The following is a 19,914-nucleotide window of genomic DNA, read 5'->3' on the forward strand; positions in this document are numbered from 1 at the left end:
AAGCATCCACAGAAAGTTATGCCCAAGATTGGACATAACTCAAATGTGAAATTGCAGGACTACTAACTGTCATCTGTAACCTATCATTTAAATCAGCTTCTGTACCAAATCTGGAGGATAGCTAATGCGATGCCAGAGGTGACCCTGGCAACTAAAGGCCAGTAAGCCTCATTTCAGTACCAGGCAAATTGATTGAAACTATCGTAAAGAACAAAATTGTCAGACACATATATGAACATAATTTGTTGGGAAACAGTCAACACGGTTTTTGTAAAAGGAAATCATGCCTCACCAATCTACTAGAATTCTTTGAGGGGGTCAACAGCCATGCAGACAAAGGAGATCCAGTGGATATAGAGTATTTAGATTTCCAGAAAGCCTTTGACAAGGTGCCTCTCCAAAGGCTCTTAAGCAAAATAAGCAGTCATGGGATAAGAGGGAAGGTTCTCTCATGGATTGGTAACTGGTTAAAAATATAGGAAACAAAGGGTAGGAATAAATGGTCAGTTTTCAGAATGGAGAGAGGTAAATAGTAGAGTCCCCCAGGGATCTGTACTGGGCCCAGTCCTATTCAACATATTAATAAATGATCTGGAAAAAGGGATAAACAGTGAGGTGGCTAAATTTGCAGATGATACAAAACTATTCAAGATAGTTAAGTCTCAGGCAGACTATGAAGAGCTACAAAAGGATCTCACAAAACTGGGTGACTGGGCAACAAAATGGCAGATGAAATTCAATGTTGATAAATGCAAAGTAATGCACATTGGAAAATGTAATCCTAACTGTACATATACAATGATGGGGTCTAAATTAGCTGTTACCACTCAAGAAAGATCTTGGAGTAACTGTGGATAGTTCTCTGAAATCATCCACTCAATGCGCAGAGGCAGTCAAAAAAAGCAAAAAGAATGTTGGGAATCATCAAGAAAGGGGTAGATAAGATATGATATTTTCTATTGCCTCTATATAAATCAATGGTACGCCCACACCTTGAATACTGCATGCAGATGTGGTCACCCCATATCAAAAAAGATATATTGCAATTGGAAAAGATTCAGAAAAGGGCAACAAAACATGATTAGGGGTATGGAACAGCTTCCGTATGAGGAGAGAGTAATAAGACTGGGACTTCTCAGCTTGGAAAAGAGGCGACTAAGGAGAGATATGATAGAGGTCTATAAAATCATGAGTGGTATAGAGAAAGTAAATAAGGAAGTGTTATTTACTCCTTCTCATAATACAAGAACAAGAGGCCACCAAATGAAATTAATAGATAGCAGGTTTAAAACAAACACAAGAAAGTATTTTTTCATGCAATTCACGGTCAACCTCTGGAACTCCTTGCCAGAGGGTGTTGTGAAGGCCAATACTACAACATGGTTCAAAAGGAAGCTAGATAGATTCATGGAAGCTAGGTCCATAAATGGCTATTAGCCAGGATAGGCAGGAATGGTGTCCCTAGCCTGTGTTTGCCAGAAGCTGGGATTGGGTGGCAGGGCATGGATCACTTGATGATAACCTGTCTGTTCATTCCCTTTGGGGCACCTGCCACTGGCCACTGTCAGAGGACAGGATACTGGGCTTGATGGGCCTTTGGTCTGACCCAGTAGGGTCGCTCTTATGTTCTTGTTGATTTCTGCAAGGAAGTTGCCAAGAGATGGTGGAGGGAGACAGAGAAAGAGAAGGGTCATCCCATTCCCTTCTCCACAAGGCAGCAAACTTTGGTAGGGAAATGGGGCAGATGACGACACCATAATGTAAGAATGCAGCAATCAACTCTTTTGCTAGTCAAAAAAGAGCAGTAGCTATAGAAAAGTAAGAATAATAGAATATCAGGGTTGGAAGGAACCTCAGGAAGTCATCTAGTCCAACCCCCTGCTCAAAGCAGGACCAATCCCGAGACAGATATTTGCTCTAGATCCCTAAATGGTCCCCTCAAGGATTGAACTCACAACCCTGGGTTTAGCAGACCAATGCTCAAACCATTGAGCTATCCCTCCCCTAAGGTCTAAGATTCCAGTGTTTTGGTTGATTGCATCAAGAGCATCATTGAGAGGCAGACAAATGAATACTTCCCACCATGTCAACTTGTAGTTACTGAGTTTGTGAGATAGTATTCTATCTACTAATCAACAATTATGGGCATGAAACCATCTGCTTTGAATATCGAACAAACATTTTTCTAGGCCAGGGGTCAGAAACCTTTCAGAAGTGGTGTGCCGAGTCTTCATTTATTCACTCTAATTTAAGGTTTCGCATGCCAGTAATACATTTTAATGTTTTTAGAAGGTCTCTTTCTATAAGTTTATAATATGTAACTAAACTATTGGTGTATGTAAAGTAAATAAAGGTTTTTAAAATGTTTAAAAAGCTTCATTTAAAATTAAATTAAAATGCAGAGCCCCCTGACTGGTGGCCAGGACCCGGGCAGTGTGAGTGCCACTGAAAATCAGCTCGCGTGCCATCTTTGGCATGTGTGCCACAGGTTGCCTACCCCTGTTCTAGGCCATCTTGAAGTCAGATGGATATGTTTTTGCATTAATGCCTAAAGACTTAACTCTGAACCTTCTCAGTTGTTTTACCATATTTTATTTCTCAGAGCTATGACATTATCTGGGAGAACATTAAAAACATGAAGTTTCCGCATTTCTACATGGTCCACTTAATTGTAATATACCTAGTTTTTTAAGGCTAGAGACCATTATCTTAATCTAGTCTGATTTCCTGCATAAACACAGGCCTTAGAACTTCAAGTGGTAACTTGGGCATCAAAACCAGAAGTCTGAAGTATCTATGCTGAAGATCTAACTTTCATACCTTAGACAGCTTTTTTTGTACACTTGACTTTCTAGGTAGGATAAATCATAAGGAAAGGTATTGAGAATTTGCAGAACACACTGCTATTTTCTTGGTGGTATTGAAGGCATTTTGTATTAAGCTCATATGCACCAGTACTCATGCTCGTTCCAAGTCACATTTAACCCAAAACCATGTTGTAGGTATCCAAGTTTTAGTTAAATGCTGTACAGCTGAGAGTTACGTCCTATAGGTCCCTCTTGCAATAGTAGATGAAGTTTCCACTGCGGTGCACAGAGAATGGCATATATTACCTTCTTTGAAGGTCAGAAGTTGCTCATAGCTACCTGTGTAACAATAAATTCAAGCATGTCTATGAAGTGCATTCAAGAAATGAATTGCTAGTTTAACTGGAAAACAGATTTGATCTTGTAGGATCCAGATTGGCATACATCAAATGCTAAATATATGTAAATGCTGAAGTCAGCAATGAATCCAGCAAACAGCTTTGAAATGTGAGAAGTGTCCTACTGCTTGTGATGGTTCTCTTTCAGAAAACTATACTTGAGCCTACCTACGTCAGGCAAAAAGGTATTTCAATCAAACAGTTGCACGAGTGTTGCCAATACAAGACATTCCAATACTTCACTTCCATTATCCACCAATTCAGATATTTCAAAATAATTGTCTGTTGATTTTTTCATGACACTTGAGACTATCTTTATTTCAGGCCCCGCCAAGATGATTCAGTCCTAGACAATTTTTTCCCCAGTGCAGGTGGAAAATAAAACATTTGGTTGCACTTTTTTTTAAACCATTCTTAAGTATCCCACAATACGTTTGTTTGTTTTTTTTGGGTCAAGCACTCTGTCCCTTCCATCATTCAGCCCTGTGGAAAACGAGATAAAATACCTAGAAGTCTGTAATTGGTATTCTAAGGGGAAGTTTTCCCTGGGGTAACAGGAAAACTCAGCTGTAAATAATACCCAACACCTGCAGTAAGCAATTAAGGTGTACTCCTTACTTTCAACAGCCACTACTTTGAGTCAGACAAGTTTGTGCTAGTTTCACATGTCTCAATTCCTTCTATGACTGCTCCAGCAAAAGCCTATCAAGCTGTCACCTGCCCAAAGGCTGATCAGCAGACCCCACTCAGGATCTGTAGCAATAAGGTACGATCACATATGGGGTGGGCAATAATTGTCACAGGGCCACTCCATGAATTTTGGTACGTCATCATGGACCACACATTTCTACTATATTAATGGAGGCGATTGGGGTTTGGGTGCAGGAGGCAGCTCCGGGCTGGTGCAGGGGGCTGGGATGCGGTGCGAGGTGCAGGCTCTGGCCAGGAGGCACTTACCACACGTGGCTCCCAGCCAGTGGTGCAGCAGGGCTCAGACAGGCTGCCTGCATGCCGTGGCCCGATGCTGCTCCCAGAAGCTGCTGCGGCTGGTGTGTCTCTACGCGCCCCTTGGGCCAGGGGGGCAGCAGGTCTCCATGTGCTGCCCAAACATGCAAGCACCACCCCTGCAGCTCCTGTTGGCAGGTTTCCAGCCAATGGGAGCTGTGAGGACAGTGCTGGGGGTGGGGGCAGCGTGCAGAGCTGACTCCCCTCCCCCTAACCCCCGCCAGGGGCATGCAGAGATATGCCAGCAGCAGCCGGCCGGTTCCGCACCCCACTGCACCGCAGGACTTTTAGCGGCCCAAATTCTGAGACCGCGAGGGGGGAAGAGGAGGCTGGACAGAAATATTAGTCATTGCAGGCTGGACAGAAATGTTAGATGGTCTGGACCTGGCCCACGGGCCGTATTTTGCCCACCTCTGAATCAGATCAAGGTGTCACAGATCCACTGCTCATTGGACACCCAAGATTGAACACAATGCTAAGTAGTTTCAGGAGAAGATCAAAAAGCTAAGATTCAGTACAACAGGCCTTGCACAATAGTTTCTCTAGGGACACACAAAACACCTGAAAGGAGCAGGATTATCTTGGTACATAATCCAGTGAAAAGGCCCAGATTGTCCACCTTTGCCAGAAGAGCATAGAGAGGACCAGAAAGCAGCAATTAACTGCTGACTTATTGGTAGAAGAGGGACTTTCCACACAAGGTACTGTGCTTTCTAATTGTGTTATGCTTTTGCTATGGCACGTAGTGATGTATGTGGGAAATCATTATTTTGAGCCCAGTGGCTAGCATTCACAGACATTGCCATTTTGGTTTTTGGGCCAGAAATAGCACCAATGAAAGCAAAACTTCCCTCAGAGGGCAGGAGGAAAAAAGATAGTTTAGGCTAATGACAAACCCCCTCTCAATATTAAACTTGCTTACTCTAGTCATATCCCCACTTGCCATGAACCTGCTCCTACCATTGACACCATGAAGTGTTAAATGGCTACTTATGAGGTTGGAAGTTCCTGAACTATTCACTTCATTTGGTTGCCTCTTACTGCAGCTAGGTCTAAGTGATAAGCGAGCTCTACCAACTTAAAGAAGTTTTAAGGCATTGCTGCACACCAGATCTTTACTTTTATTATATAACAATACCCTCTCCCCCCAAAAACTATGTTAAAAGAACATTAAGGCTGAGAAGTTAGAAAGTGCAAGAACTAAGGTTGCCATTGCAACCTTAATTCAGCTGCCATGTGCATATGCATTATGACAGTTTTCCTATGTTACATCAGGCAAGAATGTGTGGCAGAATAAAGAAGGAGACAACTCTTCTGGGTCCTAAAGCAATGCCTTGACCATTGCCTCTTATCTATTCTTGTAACTCTACCTAATTCACAGTCCATCCTGTGCAGTGAATGAGGCAGGAGTCCCGTAGAACAAGTAGTAATGTGACTAGGTAATTAGAGACTATCCCACTGAATATACACAAGGAGGCCAAAATAAGGGTGCACGGATAACCTAATTCTGGCATTTCTTAACTTCAGAGGACTTGACTTAGCAAGCAGAACAGTTTTATGTATGTCATTTCCAATGAAGAACCCAAAAAAATCCATCATGTGGAACTGTATTAACCTCCACATTGAATAAAATAAAAAAACTTGGTAGCACTACACTGTTACATCTGTGAACAAGACATTGAAGTGAGGTATGGGAGAAGTGACAGTACAATATGTTACAAAATTATTGGTTACGCTGCAGAGGAACATTGGGAATCATGAATTCTGTTATTGGCGTAAGAGGGGAATGTTGCCTAATGATTACAGACAGCAAAACAGGCATGTATATTTGACTCATTCAGCCTGAAAGACTTGGGTTGCCCATATTAGAGATAGGATTCTAGTTGCAACAGACAAAAACAGGGTAATGGTGGGGATTTACTATAGACGAACAAATTAGACAAGGGAATAGGATGAGCAGCTCCTTAAACACCCTCTGTATTGTGTAGGGAAAAAAACCTGCATTACCAAGAGGGATTTCAATCCACGGAGGATAAAATTAGATTTAAAAAAGTTCTTAAAACTACACACATTTTTCTCTTTAAAATGAAACCTGTTGCAAATTTAATTTGCAATTATATGTAGTTTAGGCCTTGACATAGGTTGTTATAATCTCTTAACATTTAAATAGATAAAAACATGATGCAACAAGTCCTGATAAGCCCATGGATCTGCTTTTGTTAGTTACACAAAGAATTGGGGGGGGACATGTTTGTGAGGTCAACAAGCATTATAAATACAATTTTATGTACTACATTATCGATATTATGTTCAGTCTTTACAGTTTAGCAAATGCTGGCACTGCATTTTCTTTTTCCAGGTGCGAGTACTTACCGTTTCTGTTGTGCAGAAAGGTTTGCCTTACTGTTGGTTTCCGTTTAGTCAGTAGGAGCAGAGAGACTAATTTCTTCACTTGGACTATTTCATTCAAAATTGAGAAACCAATATGGAATGAAAGCAGGAAAGCTTATTTTCCCTGTCAAATATATGAATAAAAACCATTTGGAAGCGGATGAGATCTAATTCTAATAAAGTTAAAGAAAAGGAGCCAGACTGTCAAAGGTATTTAGACGGAGAGAGATTTTCAAAAGCACTTCAGATTGTTTCTGGTCACTGTCGGACAGATTTTCAAAGGTAGACAGGTGCCTAGAGGGATTTTCAAAAGCACTTTGATTATGCGCTCAGCTCCCATTGATTTCAAATTGCTTTTGAAAATCCCTCTAGACCAAAGGTAGGCAAACTTTGTGGTCTGAGGGCCACATATGGGTATGGCCTGAGGGGTTCAGAGGGCGGGAGGGGGATCAGGACTGGGGCAGGGGAGAGGTTCGGGGTGCAGGCTTACCTCAAGCTGTTCCCAGAAGCAGCAGCATGTCCCCCCTCCGGCTCCTACACGGAGGTACAGCCAGGCAGCCCTACTGCACGCTGCCCCATCCACAGGCACCGCCCCTGCAGCCCCCACTGGCCTTGGTTCCCAGCCAATAGGTGCTGCAGGGCAGCACCTGGGGTGGGGCAACACGTGGCGTGGAGCCCCCTGCCTACCCTTATGCCCGAGGGGGGACATGCCACTGCTTCTGGGAGGTAAGCCTGCACCCCGAGCCTCTCCCCCTACGCCAGCCCCGATCCTCCTCCCGCCCTCCGAACCCCTCAGTCCCAGCCCGGAGTACCCTCCTGCATCCCAAACTCCACATCCCTCGGCCCATAGTTTGCCTATCCCTGCTCTAGGCACCTACCTACCTTTGAAATCTGCCCATAGTGACCAGAAGCAAGCCATCAATTCACTATTTAATATTGCCTTTGTTTAATAAATCAGTTTTCAATGCAAACCATGTTTTGCTAAATTTTTCTTATGTATCCAGCGTATTTAAGGTATTTTTATTTCACTACTGAAAAACAAGTTTTTAAAATGTTATTGCTGTGTATTTTTGAGTTTTTCCAGACAAATGCAGCTGGACATAAATCAAAAGTAAAAGTCAAGAAATGTGTCAGTCACCATTTTCTAACCAAAATGTAAAAATCAAGCCTCTGAAGTACATGTTAAGACAACTGCTTAAACAAATGTATATAGATACACTGTACCTTCCATTCTAGCAAAAAGCAGTACCAATTTAGATAAAAGCTAAATTTGTTTGCAAATAACCATGTTGTAATGTTTGTACCAGGGGTAGACAACCTATGGCACATGTGCCGAAGGCAGCACGCAAGCTGATTTTCAGTGGCACTCATACTGCCCGGGTCCTGGCCACCAGTCTGGAGGGCTCTGAATTTTAATTTAATTTTAAATGAAGCTTCTTAAACATTTTTAAAAACTTATTTACTTTATATACAACAATAGTTTAGTTATATATTAAAGACTTATAGAAAGACCTTCTAAAAACGTTAAAATGTATTACTGGCACGCAAAACCTTAAATTAGCGTGAATAAATGAAGACTCAGCACACCACTTCTGAAAGGTTGCCGACCCCTGGTTTATACCAACCACTGAGAATCAACCCTTTAGGAAGGCAACTAAAAAGCCCAAATGCAAAGCAAGATTACTTTTTAAATTATTCAAATCAAGGTTTCCTTCCTGTTGATTTAAATCAAGATTAACATTGGTGAATTTAGGTAGCTGATTAAGATCAATCCACCCTATTTCAATCTAAGGGACATACGCTAGAGGTCTCATGTTATCACGCATAAAACAACATTGGAGTTCCTAAGATTTATACATGAAAGCTTTTTAAAAAACAAAAATTACTTCAAGCAGATTGCAATTCTATACTAGACCATATTACGATGGAAAGAGATAAAAAACAAATTAAATAGTTATCTGCCTAAGTTCAAGAGATCAAACTAATTTCATTTGCTAGGTCAAACAGAAATATATATTTGGTGCTTTTAAAAAAAAAAAAGTGTAGGTTTCCAAAGCTTAAAACATGAGCAAATGCAAATGGAAGGACATATTTAAACATAAAATTGTAAATAACCTGGAATTGTTTAAACATGCTCTATTACATTCAAAAAAATGAAAGAAAACTTCCTTCATTAAATCCATGGCGAAATGAAGGCATCAATTTAAAAAAAATCAATACACAGCAAGTGAAGCAACAGAGACACTGTAGACAATTGATAAGGGAAGCTAAAGGTTATCACTAAAAAAATTAAATGGTCAGTAGGATTAAACATAGTAAGGAGGAATTCTTTAAATATGTCAGGAACAAAAAATCCTAGCAATTGAATAGGTTTGATGCAAGACATGGATTTTGAAGTTATTAGTGATGAAGCAGAAGAATTAAATATTTCTGTTCTGCATTCCAAAAAGCAGGATGATTTATTCATATCTCATAGTGCTAATGAAATACTTTAACATCCTCCCTAGTTATTGATGGAATAAACAGCACTATTAAACATTTTTAAATCTGCAAGACTGATAACTCATACCCAAGATTATTAAAAGAAGTGGCTGAGGAGCTGTTTGAACTCTCTCAACTCCTAATGTTGATTTTTAGAATTTTTTGGAACACTGGGGAACTACTAGAAGACTGAAAAAAGGTAATATTAGAGAGTTAATAGGATGATCTTGGTCCTAGAAGCTAGTACCCCAACAATGAACATGGACAAAATCATGTAAAGGCTGATATGGGATCTACATCAGTAAAGAATTAGAAGATGGTAGCATAATTAATGTTTTTATGGAAAACAGACCTAAAACAAATGATTTTATTTTTTTTTTAGGAGATCACAAATCAGATTGAGAAAGTATCTGTGTTAATATAATTAGATTTCTGTAAGGCATTAGAATTAGTCCTTCATGACTTTCTGATAAAAAAATTAGTATTACACAAAGTCAATGTTGCCCATAGTAAATTAATTAAAAGCAAATTAATGAAAGATCACAAAAAGTAACTGTAAGTGGGGAATCTTCAACAAATGTTGAATGTTCAACAAGTGTTTCTATTGGGGTCCCACAAGTATCTGTTCTCAGCCCAATGCTATTCAGTAGCAATCAGTGATCTAGAAGAAATATAAAATCGTGTCTAGTAAAACCTGCAGATCACTTAAAGTGGACGAGTGTCCAGTAATGATGGGACATGTCAGTTATACAGACAAAACTGGACCATTTCATAAGGTGGGCTTTTAATACAGCCAAAGCAAGTACACACATCTAGGAATAAAAAGAATGTAAGTCACACTTACAAGATGGTAGACTGTCCTGGAAAGCAGTAACTCTGAAAAGGACTCTGGGGGTCACAGTACATAACCAACTGACTATCAGCCTCTAGTACAATGCCAGAACTAAGAGGATAAACAGGAGGTGTATTACCTTTGTTACTAGTATATGGTTACTAGTGAGACCATTACTGAAATGGTATGGCCAATTCTGGAGTCCACACTTCTAAAAGAATCTGGGGAAATCTGCAAGGATTCAGAAAAGAGCTAAAAGAATGATCTGAGGACTAGAACACATACCTTATAATGAGTGACTCAAGAGGAGCAGTCTAGTTAGAAAGAAAGGTTAAGAGGACGCTATCAGTCTACAAGTACCTACATGGGGAAGAGACTTCTGCTAAAACAGTTCTTTAATCTAGTATGAAAAAAGACATAACCAGAGCTAAAGGTTGGAAGCTGAAGATGGACAAATTCAGATTAGAAATAAAGGTGCAAATTTTAAACAGTTAAAGAAATTAGCCATTGGAGCAACCAATCTAGGGATGTGATGGATCCTCCATCACTTGAAGTCTTTGAATAAAGATGTCATTCTAAAAGAAATGCTATAGTTCAAAAAACTTAAGGGCTTGATGCAGAAGTTATTGGATGAGGTTCCTTGGGTTGAGTTATAGAGGGTCAGACTAGATGATCTAGCCATAAGAATCCATTAAAATATTCCTTGAGATGCAGTTACTGTGAGTGATACGGAGTGGAGGAAAACACACACACACACACACACACACACACACACACACAAAATAATGGAAGTCACGGAGAAAGCAGTAGATGCTTATTAGGCAGCTGGACATGAAGCTTGTCCCATCTTATGAAATCAATGGAGAAAAAAACCTGAGACAAACTGCAAGGTACAGAAGCTAGCATTTCCTTCCAACAGCTTGAGACAAGGATGTTTTAGCCCACCGAAATATGTCCTTCACACTCCTCTCCAGATGTCCTCTTAACCCACCAGCCCTTAACTGACTTCAGGTGTACTAGGTAGCTCTCCATAACTAGAGCAAATACTGTACAAATTTGATCACTTTCTCCCAAATATTCTTCTTGTTCATCCAAGCAGCCTATTCAGAGCATTAGGGATCTATGCCAGAAAACAGACATTTTTGAAGGAACAGCAAATGGAAGGACTTTCCCTGTTAAACAAAATCTTATACTGTACAGCTCACTGCAGGTAAGTACCAAGGGTCAATCCCTTTTGGTTTGGTATGCATTGTCTTCATAAAGGGCCTGCAAGTTGGCAGCATATTTCTACTATCAATGCACCAACTCTTCCACAAACTAAAGGTGATTAGAGTTCACACAAAAATTAAGATCAGTCATCTCTAGAGATAGTTATTGTATCCATCCTTGTTTGCACATTAGAAACCATTCAAACAAAAACTTACTACAGTCAAACTACTTTAGTGTAATAAAAAACTAAGTGAATTTAAACTAAGAAGAGTGCAGTTATGGTCAGAAATAGCCCCTTTTATTAATCAGATCTGTTCCCAGGAGGTATTAAAATCAAAACTGCTTACCACTTTGGTGTTGAAGGTGTTTTTACTATGTTCTAACAGTGTTAACCTTGAAGAGTTATTTCTGAAAGAACAAGCTGGATTGTTTCCTGACTCAGATTGCTTCATTAAGTGATTTGTTAAGTTCCAGAACTCATTACCGATGATTAGGGCTCTGTGTCTGTCGTGGAGGTTGTGGAAAGCCACGGATTCCGTGACTTTCCGTAACCCCCATGACTTCTGAAGCGGCCAGCCGGCGCCGGCCAGCCATGGGGACCACTTGAGCAGTGGTCCTGGGGACAGCGGAAGCAGCCACAGCTCAGCGGCCCCCAGCAGCACTCCCAGAGGCAGCCGGAGCAACTGCTGCTCAGCACCCCCTCCACCAGTGTTGCAGCCCCTGCACCCTCTAGAGCAGCAGACCCTCCCTAGGGGCCCTCCAGATAAGATTTAGTCAGAGGTATTTATAGTACAAGTCATGGACAGGTCATGGGGCTGTGAATTTTCATTTATTGCCCATGATGTGTCCATGACTTTTAATAAAAATACTCATGACTAAATTGTAGCATTACTAATGATAGACAAGCTAGAAAGAACCCAATTTGACTTGCAGATTCCACACTAAAGGCAACTAAAGAGGACCATATATATATTACAAACCAAATGAAATTTGATCAAGAATCACTGACAGAACCCTAATGCCAGTTTCACAATAATTTTTCAGAAATTAAATGTACTTTAAGTTATAACGCTCGCTTCTAAACTAAGGGATAGTATACGTTGTGTTTAGTCTTCCAGATGGACTTTAAACAAATTTCATCTTACAAGATAAAATATTCACTACCTTTTCTGATTTAAGCAAACTTAATACTTGCTCTAATAAAAGTAACTTAATTACAATTTCTTACAACTTAATTACAAATGTTTATACAGGCTGCATCTAAGTACACACTTGAAGTTTTATAGTTTTGACGACTTTCATTAACAGGATCCATATATCAGCGATGAAATCCAAATTTAAAGGAAACTAGGAGTCAGACAGAAATAATCAATAACTATACAGAGGTCCAGAAAATTCTTATTTCTGGTTCATTCAATGTCCACAACCAAGTATCAACCTTCTGGTCTAAGATAGCCAGTTTGGCAAAATGACTCATGAAAGCTCAGAAGCTGAAACAGATGATTGATTGATAGATACTGATGAAATCCTCAGTATGAAAAAAATAGAATAGTACATCCGTATGCTCATTTTGCCTGCAACCAATAAATCAAGTTTACGTCTCATGTTCCATCAGTAATCCAAGCAATTTTAAACAGCAACAGGAAGCTACATTCCCCTCACTGTCACTGGAAGGATTGGGTTGGCTCATAATGAGAAAAAAGCTAATCCTGACGCAAATGACTTTGATCTATCACCTTGGTAACAATGGCAAGGTTAATGCAAAAAATCAAATTCCTATAAAGATTTAGTGAAGTAACTAAACTGTCATAAGAAAAAGCAATTCAAGACATGACAAAAAAAAAATCTGCCCTTAAGTGTAGTGCCAACCCATACTAGACAATTCCAATTAATAGGCACAGAAGAAGGGTTATTCTTACAATTTCAAGTAGCACACAGGCTTAAAAAAAGCTTTATAAATTAATGTAGGGTTCTTTTAATTTGTTTTGAGAGCAATAGTGAAGCAGGTCTAACCTCAGTTACAATGATGTAATCCAAAGACACAGTTCTGGTTAAAAAAACAAAAACAAAGAATATCAACAATGGATTCTATAATGTTTCATTACATGCCCTTACACAGTCCTAAAAGCTTTGTGTCCTCTAAAACACAGAGCTTCCATGGGGAAGCTTTTCTTTTGTCTCTAGTAAAACTAAAACCAGAACAGGATGAAGAATTGAAGCATAGTTTATGTTGTAAGTCAAAGAGCAAGTAATCATGGATACCAAATTTATTAGCAACATGTGGTAATGTTACCTCTGGTAGCTTTGTTACTTACCTCCACTTGCTGATTCTTGCTCTTCCCTTTCAGGAAACATAGCCTGGCTTGGTAAACTATTCCTAGAACGAGTGACTGACTCTAAATGTGAAGCCCTTCCCAATAGAGATAGCTCATCTAGCACCTCTCCCTCTTTGGCCTCCAAATCTGATTTTGAAGTGGTTAATTGTTTTATGTTACCTGGTGCCATTAAGCTATTTGGGTTATTTAAACAGGCTACAGTACCACTGTCCAGACTTAATACTCTGGCACGACTCTTCACACTGTTAGTACTAGAAGTTCGACGTGTTGAACGTTTTTTGCTAATTCCTTCAGAGCCTAAATGGGCTTTGTAGGTGTTTGAGTCTGCGCCTCCTCTTTCTTTAATGTATTTGGTCTTTAGAGCATTGTACTTGCCCTCAGGAGACTGGCATGAATGGGAAGTGGTGCTGGAAGAACTATCACTGCTGAACTGGTGGGCTGACTGCATGCTTGAGGTCCTGCTCAAGTCACTCTGATCACTGGAGTCCTCGTCATGACAAAACACAGCACTTTGGGGTTTGGTTCCAGACACGCCTCGAAAGGAAATGTATTCCCTATGCCGGCTTGAGTCAAAACTGCTAGCCCGCTTTTTTCCTGTCCGTCTCCTGCTAGATTTATGAACAGAGGCTGTCCGATGGATTAAGCTAGATGATTTAGGTCGTACATCTCCTTCCTTTTGTTTACCACCTGTTTCTTTACAAGTTCTTGAATCAACTAAGGCAGCCAATTTCTCACTCTGATCATCTCTTGTTTCAGCAGCCTTCCCAGGTGGCCTGTCTACTTGTATAGTCAGTTCATTGGCATGTGGGTTCTTATTGGCTTCTTCTGAAGCAGAGGCACTAAGACCCCTTTGACTGTGTATCTCATCGGATGTGTTAGAATCCTTTGTTTCTTGAACACCACTATTAGTGCTCATTTCTACAGCAGTTCTTTCACTACTAGACCTTTTATCCGTAGCAGAGCTACTGTCATCCTCTGAGTCAATACAGCAGTCCTTTTTCTTGCTGTTCTCTCTCTCTTCTCTAGGAGACTCCTCATGCTCTGACAACACATTTTCTACATGAGTTGAACTGGTCTGCTCACTTTTGTAACTACTGATGGTACTGTTAGTGTCACGATCAATTCCACTGCAATAGCTTTCTGTTGAACCACTACTCCTACCACTCAGGCTTCTCAGACTGTCCACACTTTTTTCTGCTTTCAAAGATTTGCTCTTCCCACTCTTGGCCAGCTGCTGGGGGCTGCTACTTTTCAGGATGTCATCTAACTGAAAGACTCCTGAAATACAAGAGTTCTCAGCTAAGGATTCTTTGGATCCACAATGGGGTTTGGAAGCTTCCAACTCACTGACTGGATCTAGTCCTCGTCTTTGTTGATAGAGAGGGAAGTCATTTAGAGAAGCATCTGGAAAAGCAACAGCAGAGCTAGAGGTCCTTGGCACACCTCGTGGTCTGTGATCTTTTCTATAGGAGTGGGAATGCAAAGGTACAAGAGAAGCCACTTCAGTGTCACATGCACTAGATAGAGACTGATCCACGTGGTGGTTGTTAGGGAGGCACACTTTATCACTGTTGTCCCTTGGCAAATCCTGGCCAGAGGATAACGAAGGCTGGATGGAGACAAAGGAGTCATTGGAGACCAGATGAAGAATCTTCTGATCAGCTGCCAAATCTGTGCAAGTGTACATTTGAAAATATTAAAGTCAGCAAGACATACAACCTTGCTTTTCTACTACTAGGTTACAAAAGAAATAGTTCAGTGAAAAGTTAGTTACTTGCTATGACAGTAATAGATAAGTTCTACAGGTCCAGTTAGCTAGACTGCAGCATTTCAGGTTCTAGGAGACCTGTTGAGCAGTAAGTTAGTAGACAATGGCAGCAAAAATACAAATATCGCTGCAGCACTCATGTGAGAGTTAAACATGGGCTACATTACCAAACACTAAGACAGAGCACAGTTGTACATCATTTGTATTGAGGAGTTATACATCTTCAATACTTGGACAGAACAAAATTATTAAACATTATGTACCATCACACCTTATTATTGAAGGTCAAAAACGCAATTCCTCTCCTTTAATGAGCTTTGTCACAGACTTTAATGTTCTTTGATACAGTATGTGCATTAAGTCCCTTTTTAAAAAAAAAAAAAAAGGATCAGATCTGCTCCTTTGTAGGAAATACAGTAAATGTGACTACATTCACAATCTTACAGAAATTTAAAAAAGAAGCGATCAGAGCAGTAAGACCCATGACTGAAGTGACTAAAGTAGATCCAAAAGGCATACAGAAAAACCCATCGAGTGCATTAGTTTTCTACGATAGACTATAAAATGCTCATATTAACAAATCTATATGCACTGGCAGTGAACAGCTTGATCACACTCTACCTGAAGGGGAAGTTATTAGAATTCTTCTAAACTGCAATGCTGAATCCCAGATTTAGGTAAATAAGTAGCTACTACTCATTCAAAATTGAACTGCAGCTCTACTCTGGAAAATGGTGCTGTACAAAGAGCATCATGAGGTGTCATGTGTCTCAACAACTGTAGTATAACATGCACTAAAATTACAATTATTTATATTACATTTACAGAAAGATTTTTTCCTTCTGCCTGACTTGCAGAAAGCATCTAGAGTGAAGCTCTTTTCCTTCTTGTGCATTACCACCAATATAGAAGACCTGGAGGCCAAATTAGGCCAACACAGTTACCAGCCCTCATTGTTTACAGTGGGTTCATACAAGTGGAACTAAATACACACTTAATACTTGGAACTTAATACATAGTAGCTCTGCCTATGCACAAGAAGGAGCAGAATCCAGATAACTCTCAGCTAACACTGCAGAGCTGGAGTAGAAAGCCTGAAACTTACTTGTCAGTGAGGCAAACAGTCGTGATTCTGAATACACAGGGGAACCTACCTACTGGCAGGGGTGAAAGTAACTTAAAGAACTTACCAGTACGCCAGAGTCCGGAGCAGGGGCGTGGTCTCCACCAGAAGAGGTGGGGCCTTTCATTATTTAAAGGGAACCCCAGGGCCTTTAAATCACCCTGGAGCTACCAGCTGCAGAGGCGGCTGGGAGCCCTGGGGCTCAGGAGTAAATTAAAGGGCCGAGGCCACCGCGGAGCTTCAGGCCCTTTAAATCACCGTGGGAGCCCTGCCACTGCTACCCTGGGACGGCAGGGCTCCGGCGGGGATTTAAAAGGCCTGTTGCTCCTGTCACTGCGGGGAGTCCCGGGCCCTTTAAATCCCCTCTGGGGCTGCGGCAGCCGGGCTTAGGCGGAGATTTAAAGGGCCCAGGGCTCTGGAGCCCTGCCGCTGCTGGGGTAGTGGCAGCAGGGCCTGGGGGCGGGAGGGGGGATTTAAAGGGCCCGGAGTTCCGGCCGCTGCAGGGAGAACGGGCCCTTTAAAGCGCCGCCTGAGCCCCGCTGCTGGAGCTCCGGCGGCGCTTAAAAGGCCCGGGGCTCCCGGCAGCAGCTGGAGTTCCGGGCCCTTTAAAACCCCGCCAGGGAAGCCAGTCCAGTCCAGCACGGCATACCAGCTCTTGCCAGTACGCTGTACCGGACCGTACCTGTTTACTTTCACCTCTGCCTACTGGGTAAGATGGTGCAATTTATACTTACGCATTACTTAGGTCCGCTACTCCTCTGAAATATGACTAAGAGAAGTCACCATGAACAAATTCTCTAGGCTGCAAGTTTATACTAAGCTTCACATCTAACAAGATTTTTTCATGGAGTTATAAACCCATGAAAACAGGTTTAAAAATAAAACTACTGACAACCACAGAATGTAAGTTAACATGCAATGAAAGGATGCATGATCACACATTTCAAGGCATCACGGTAATAGTTCTCACACACACTGCTGCAACATGCAGTTTCTGATCCTGCAAGCAGTTTGCTGTAAATATGCCCTCAAATACAAAAACCCACTCCAAAAAATCTTACTAACCTTTAGTAAGTTGTACCTAACTACACCAGTGTCATGCCTTTTAGAGAGTTTTCAGTGGCAAGGGGGCAGAACATACAGCATACATCCAATATCCTTTGGACGATGCCAGAAAATTGAGCATACATCCAAAGGGTGAACTTCAGAGGATGCACACTGTATACCCAAAGGGCTTACTGTAATTAATTAAGAAAAGGAGAAACTCCAAGACACCATCTTTTTGTTTCCATCTAAAAAATAAATGAGTTATCCACATTCTGTCCAGCAGTATCAATAGTGACACAGCACGAGCTTCATGTAACTAGGGTGACCAGATGTCCCGATTTTATAGGGACAGTCCTCATATTTGGGGCTTTGTCTTGTATAGGTGCCTATTACTCCCCACCCCCATCCCGATTTTTCACACTTGCTATCTGGTTACCCTACATGTAACAGACCCTGACATTTAACAGAAGTGTTAGGTTTTTTTTGTATGACCAACTAGGAGGTTTTGAGTTGTTCTAAACTAACATTTATTAAAGTGACATTAGGAGGACTGAATAGCCCCGATGAAGTGCATACCAATATAGAAGTTTTATGGCAATCACTGACCATAATGCCAGATTAAAGCATAATAAACCAGAAGTCTCACCTTGTTCTTCACTTCCTTCTTTACAAAGACTACAACTCCGGCCAAGACTTAAACTGATATCATCAGAAGTCTTCGCAGTGTCAGTATCTCCTATATATTGTAAAAGGCATATTAGTGCTCAAAATATTAACTTTTAAATCTATTGAGGGTACACATATTTTTAAAATATTTCACTTACAAGTGAGATGGTAAAAATAACAAGATTCAAAATCTGCACTAAGACCTCAGCTTAGTCACTTTGCTTGAAAATGTTTTAACTACCATAATTAAGTAACATAAGATTACTGTAATAGAAAGGAATTGGAGAAAAGTGTTTACTTTATCAGTTAGTTTTACTTTGTGTATAAACAGGTTCTCCTTTTGATTGTGGGGGTCTTCAATATAGCAAGTGGGAAAGGAAAAGGATATTCTTACAGAGAGAAATAGGAAAATGAAAGCCTGCTGAAAATTTAGTTTTGCTCAGAGGTAGGTGAAGTACCCGAAGCTACTTTTTAAAAAATATTTACTGGGTTGTAAATTTACAATATCCCTTAAAATAAGCTTGAAAACCAAATTCACAGAATAGCAATCATGTCAATTCTCTAATAGAAGATTGAGCATATTAGGAGTTTGCCAGGTAATGCAGTAAGCTACATTAATCATGCTAACTTGACTGTATTTTGCAGACAGTAAGTTATTTGCTTTTAACAGTTAAGTGTTTTGTTGCCTATTTTTGAAAGCAACATCCTGATTAATGAAGACTAGCAGAAACAAAATGCTATGGCTTTCCTTGAGCCTTGTTTACATTACGGTTTTTAGCCACTGGAATAAAGCACAGACACAACACACTGGTATAAACTGTGAATTACACTGCTGCAGCTTCCCCAGTTTGAAGCCATGTTAAGCTGCATTGGTACAAGACACAGTTTACACCAGTGCACAGCTTCTCTATCAGAATTTTGCCCACATACAGCCACACTAGTGGCTAAACTCTGTTGAAGGGTGAACAGAACCATCAAGAGGATAAAAATGTACATAGATTGACTAGCAGGGCAGGGAAGAAAACCAGTTATTTCCTTATTTAAATTAAAAAGTTGCACATTTAAGGAGGCCACCTTCCATTTTGCCTGTTACAAATAATCTTTTCCACTGAAATGCATTTTAAAATAGCTATTCTGAACAATACTACTTCTCTCCTTATTTGTTGGATGCTTAGCATCCAGTAATATCAAGTTAAAGTATTGCAGCAGGTGGACCAATGGCTGCAGGGTAAGTAATAAACGAGTATTTGAAAGGATAGGGAGTGAGGGAGAGGAGAAAGTCAAGTAAGCACCTTTCAGGAAGTGAGACATGGATTTCTATGCTTTCCTTTCCCAGTGAAGTTTTAAAAAGTTTCTCTGCATTTGTAATCACAACGCTCAAAGAATTAAGAATTTTTTCAAGTCATCAAGCAGTGTACTCACTCACTCCTATAACAATGGCAGGCTGAAAGGTAAAGATGGTGGACAGGATTTGGAAACATCACATTGACACTGACTTGAAATGCTGCTGCAAGGCAATATCAAAGATAGACAGAATCTTACCTTTGATTGTTGCTGTTGTTCCAAGACGAGATAATCCCGATCCAATCTGGAAACAGGGCATATAAAAAAGGAGGAGAAAAAAAAAAAAAAGAGTAAGCCTTTTCTGAGTTACATGGCAACTGCTGTTTCATAGTTCTGCAATATGTACATTATTTACTTATACGAGTAAGGAAGATTTCCAAAGGCACAAATGGGAGTGAGGTGCCAGAAGTTGAGCTCCTAACAGTCCTTTGTGTCTTCACAACTGTCTGTGAATGGTAAGCCATCTAATTTATTATTCAAGAGTTAACACTAAGGCTCTACCTAATT

At 40.5% G+C, this 19,914-nt stretch overlaps 1 protein-coding gene across 1 annotated transcript in view; it reads right to left on the reverse strand.

Annotated features, from left to right (window-relative positions):
• The window catches only part of PCNX1 (pecanex 1), a 138,196-nt gene that overhangs the window by 99,637 nt on the left and 18,645 nt on the right, over window positions 1–19,914 (reverse strand). Inside the window, exons 4-6 of the mRNA XM_034767980.1 lie at window positions 19,606–19,651; window positions 18,044–18,133; window positions 13,439–15,130 (exon numbers count right to left, since the gene is read on the reverse strand). Of these exons, the coding sequence (XP_034623871.1) occupies window positions 13,439–15,130; window positions 18,044–18,133; window positions 19,606–19,651 (1,828 nt within the window). The remainder of the gene's footprint in view (window positions 1–13,438; window positions 15,131–18,043; window positions 18,134–19,605; window positions 19,652–19,914) is intronic.

The sequence above is a fragment of the Trachemys scripta genome, chromosome 4, assembly GCF_013100865.1.
Source record: "Trachemys scripta elegans isolate TJP31775 chromosome 4, CAS_Tse_1.0, whole genome shotgun sequence".
Classification (NCBI taxonomy): domain Eukaryota; kingdom Metazoa; phylum Chordata; order Testudines; family Emydidae; genus Trachemys; species Trachemys scripta.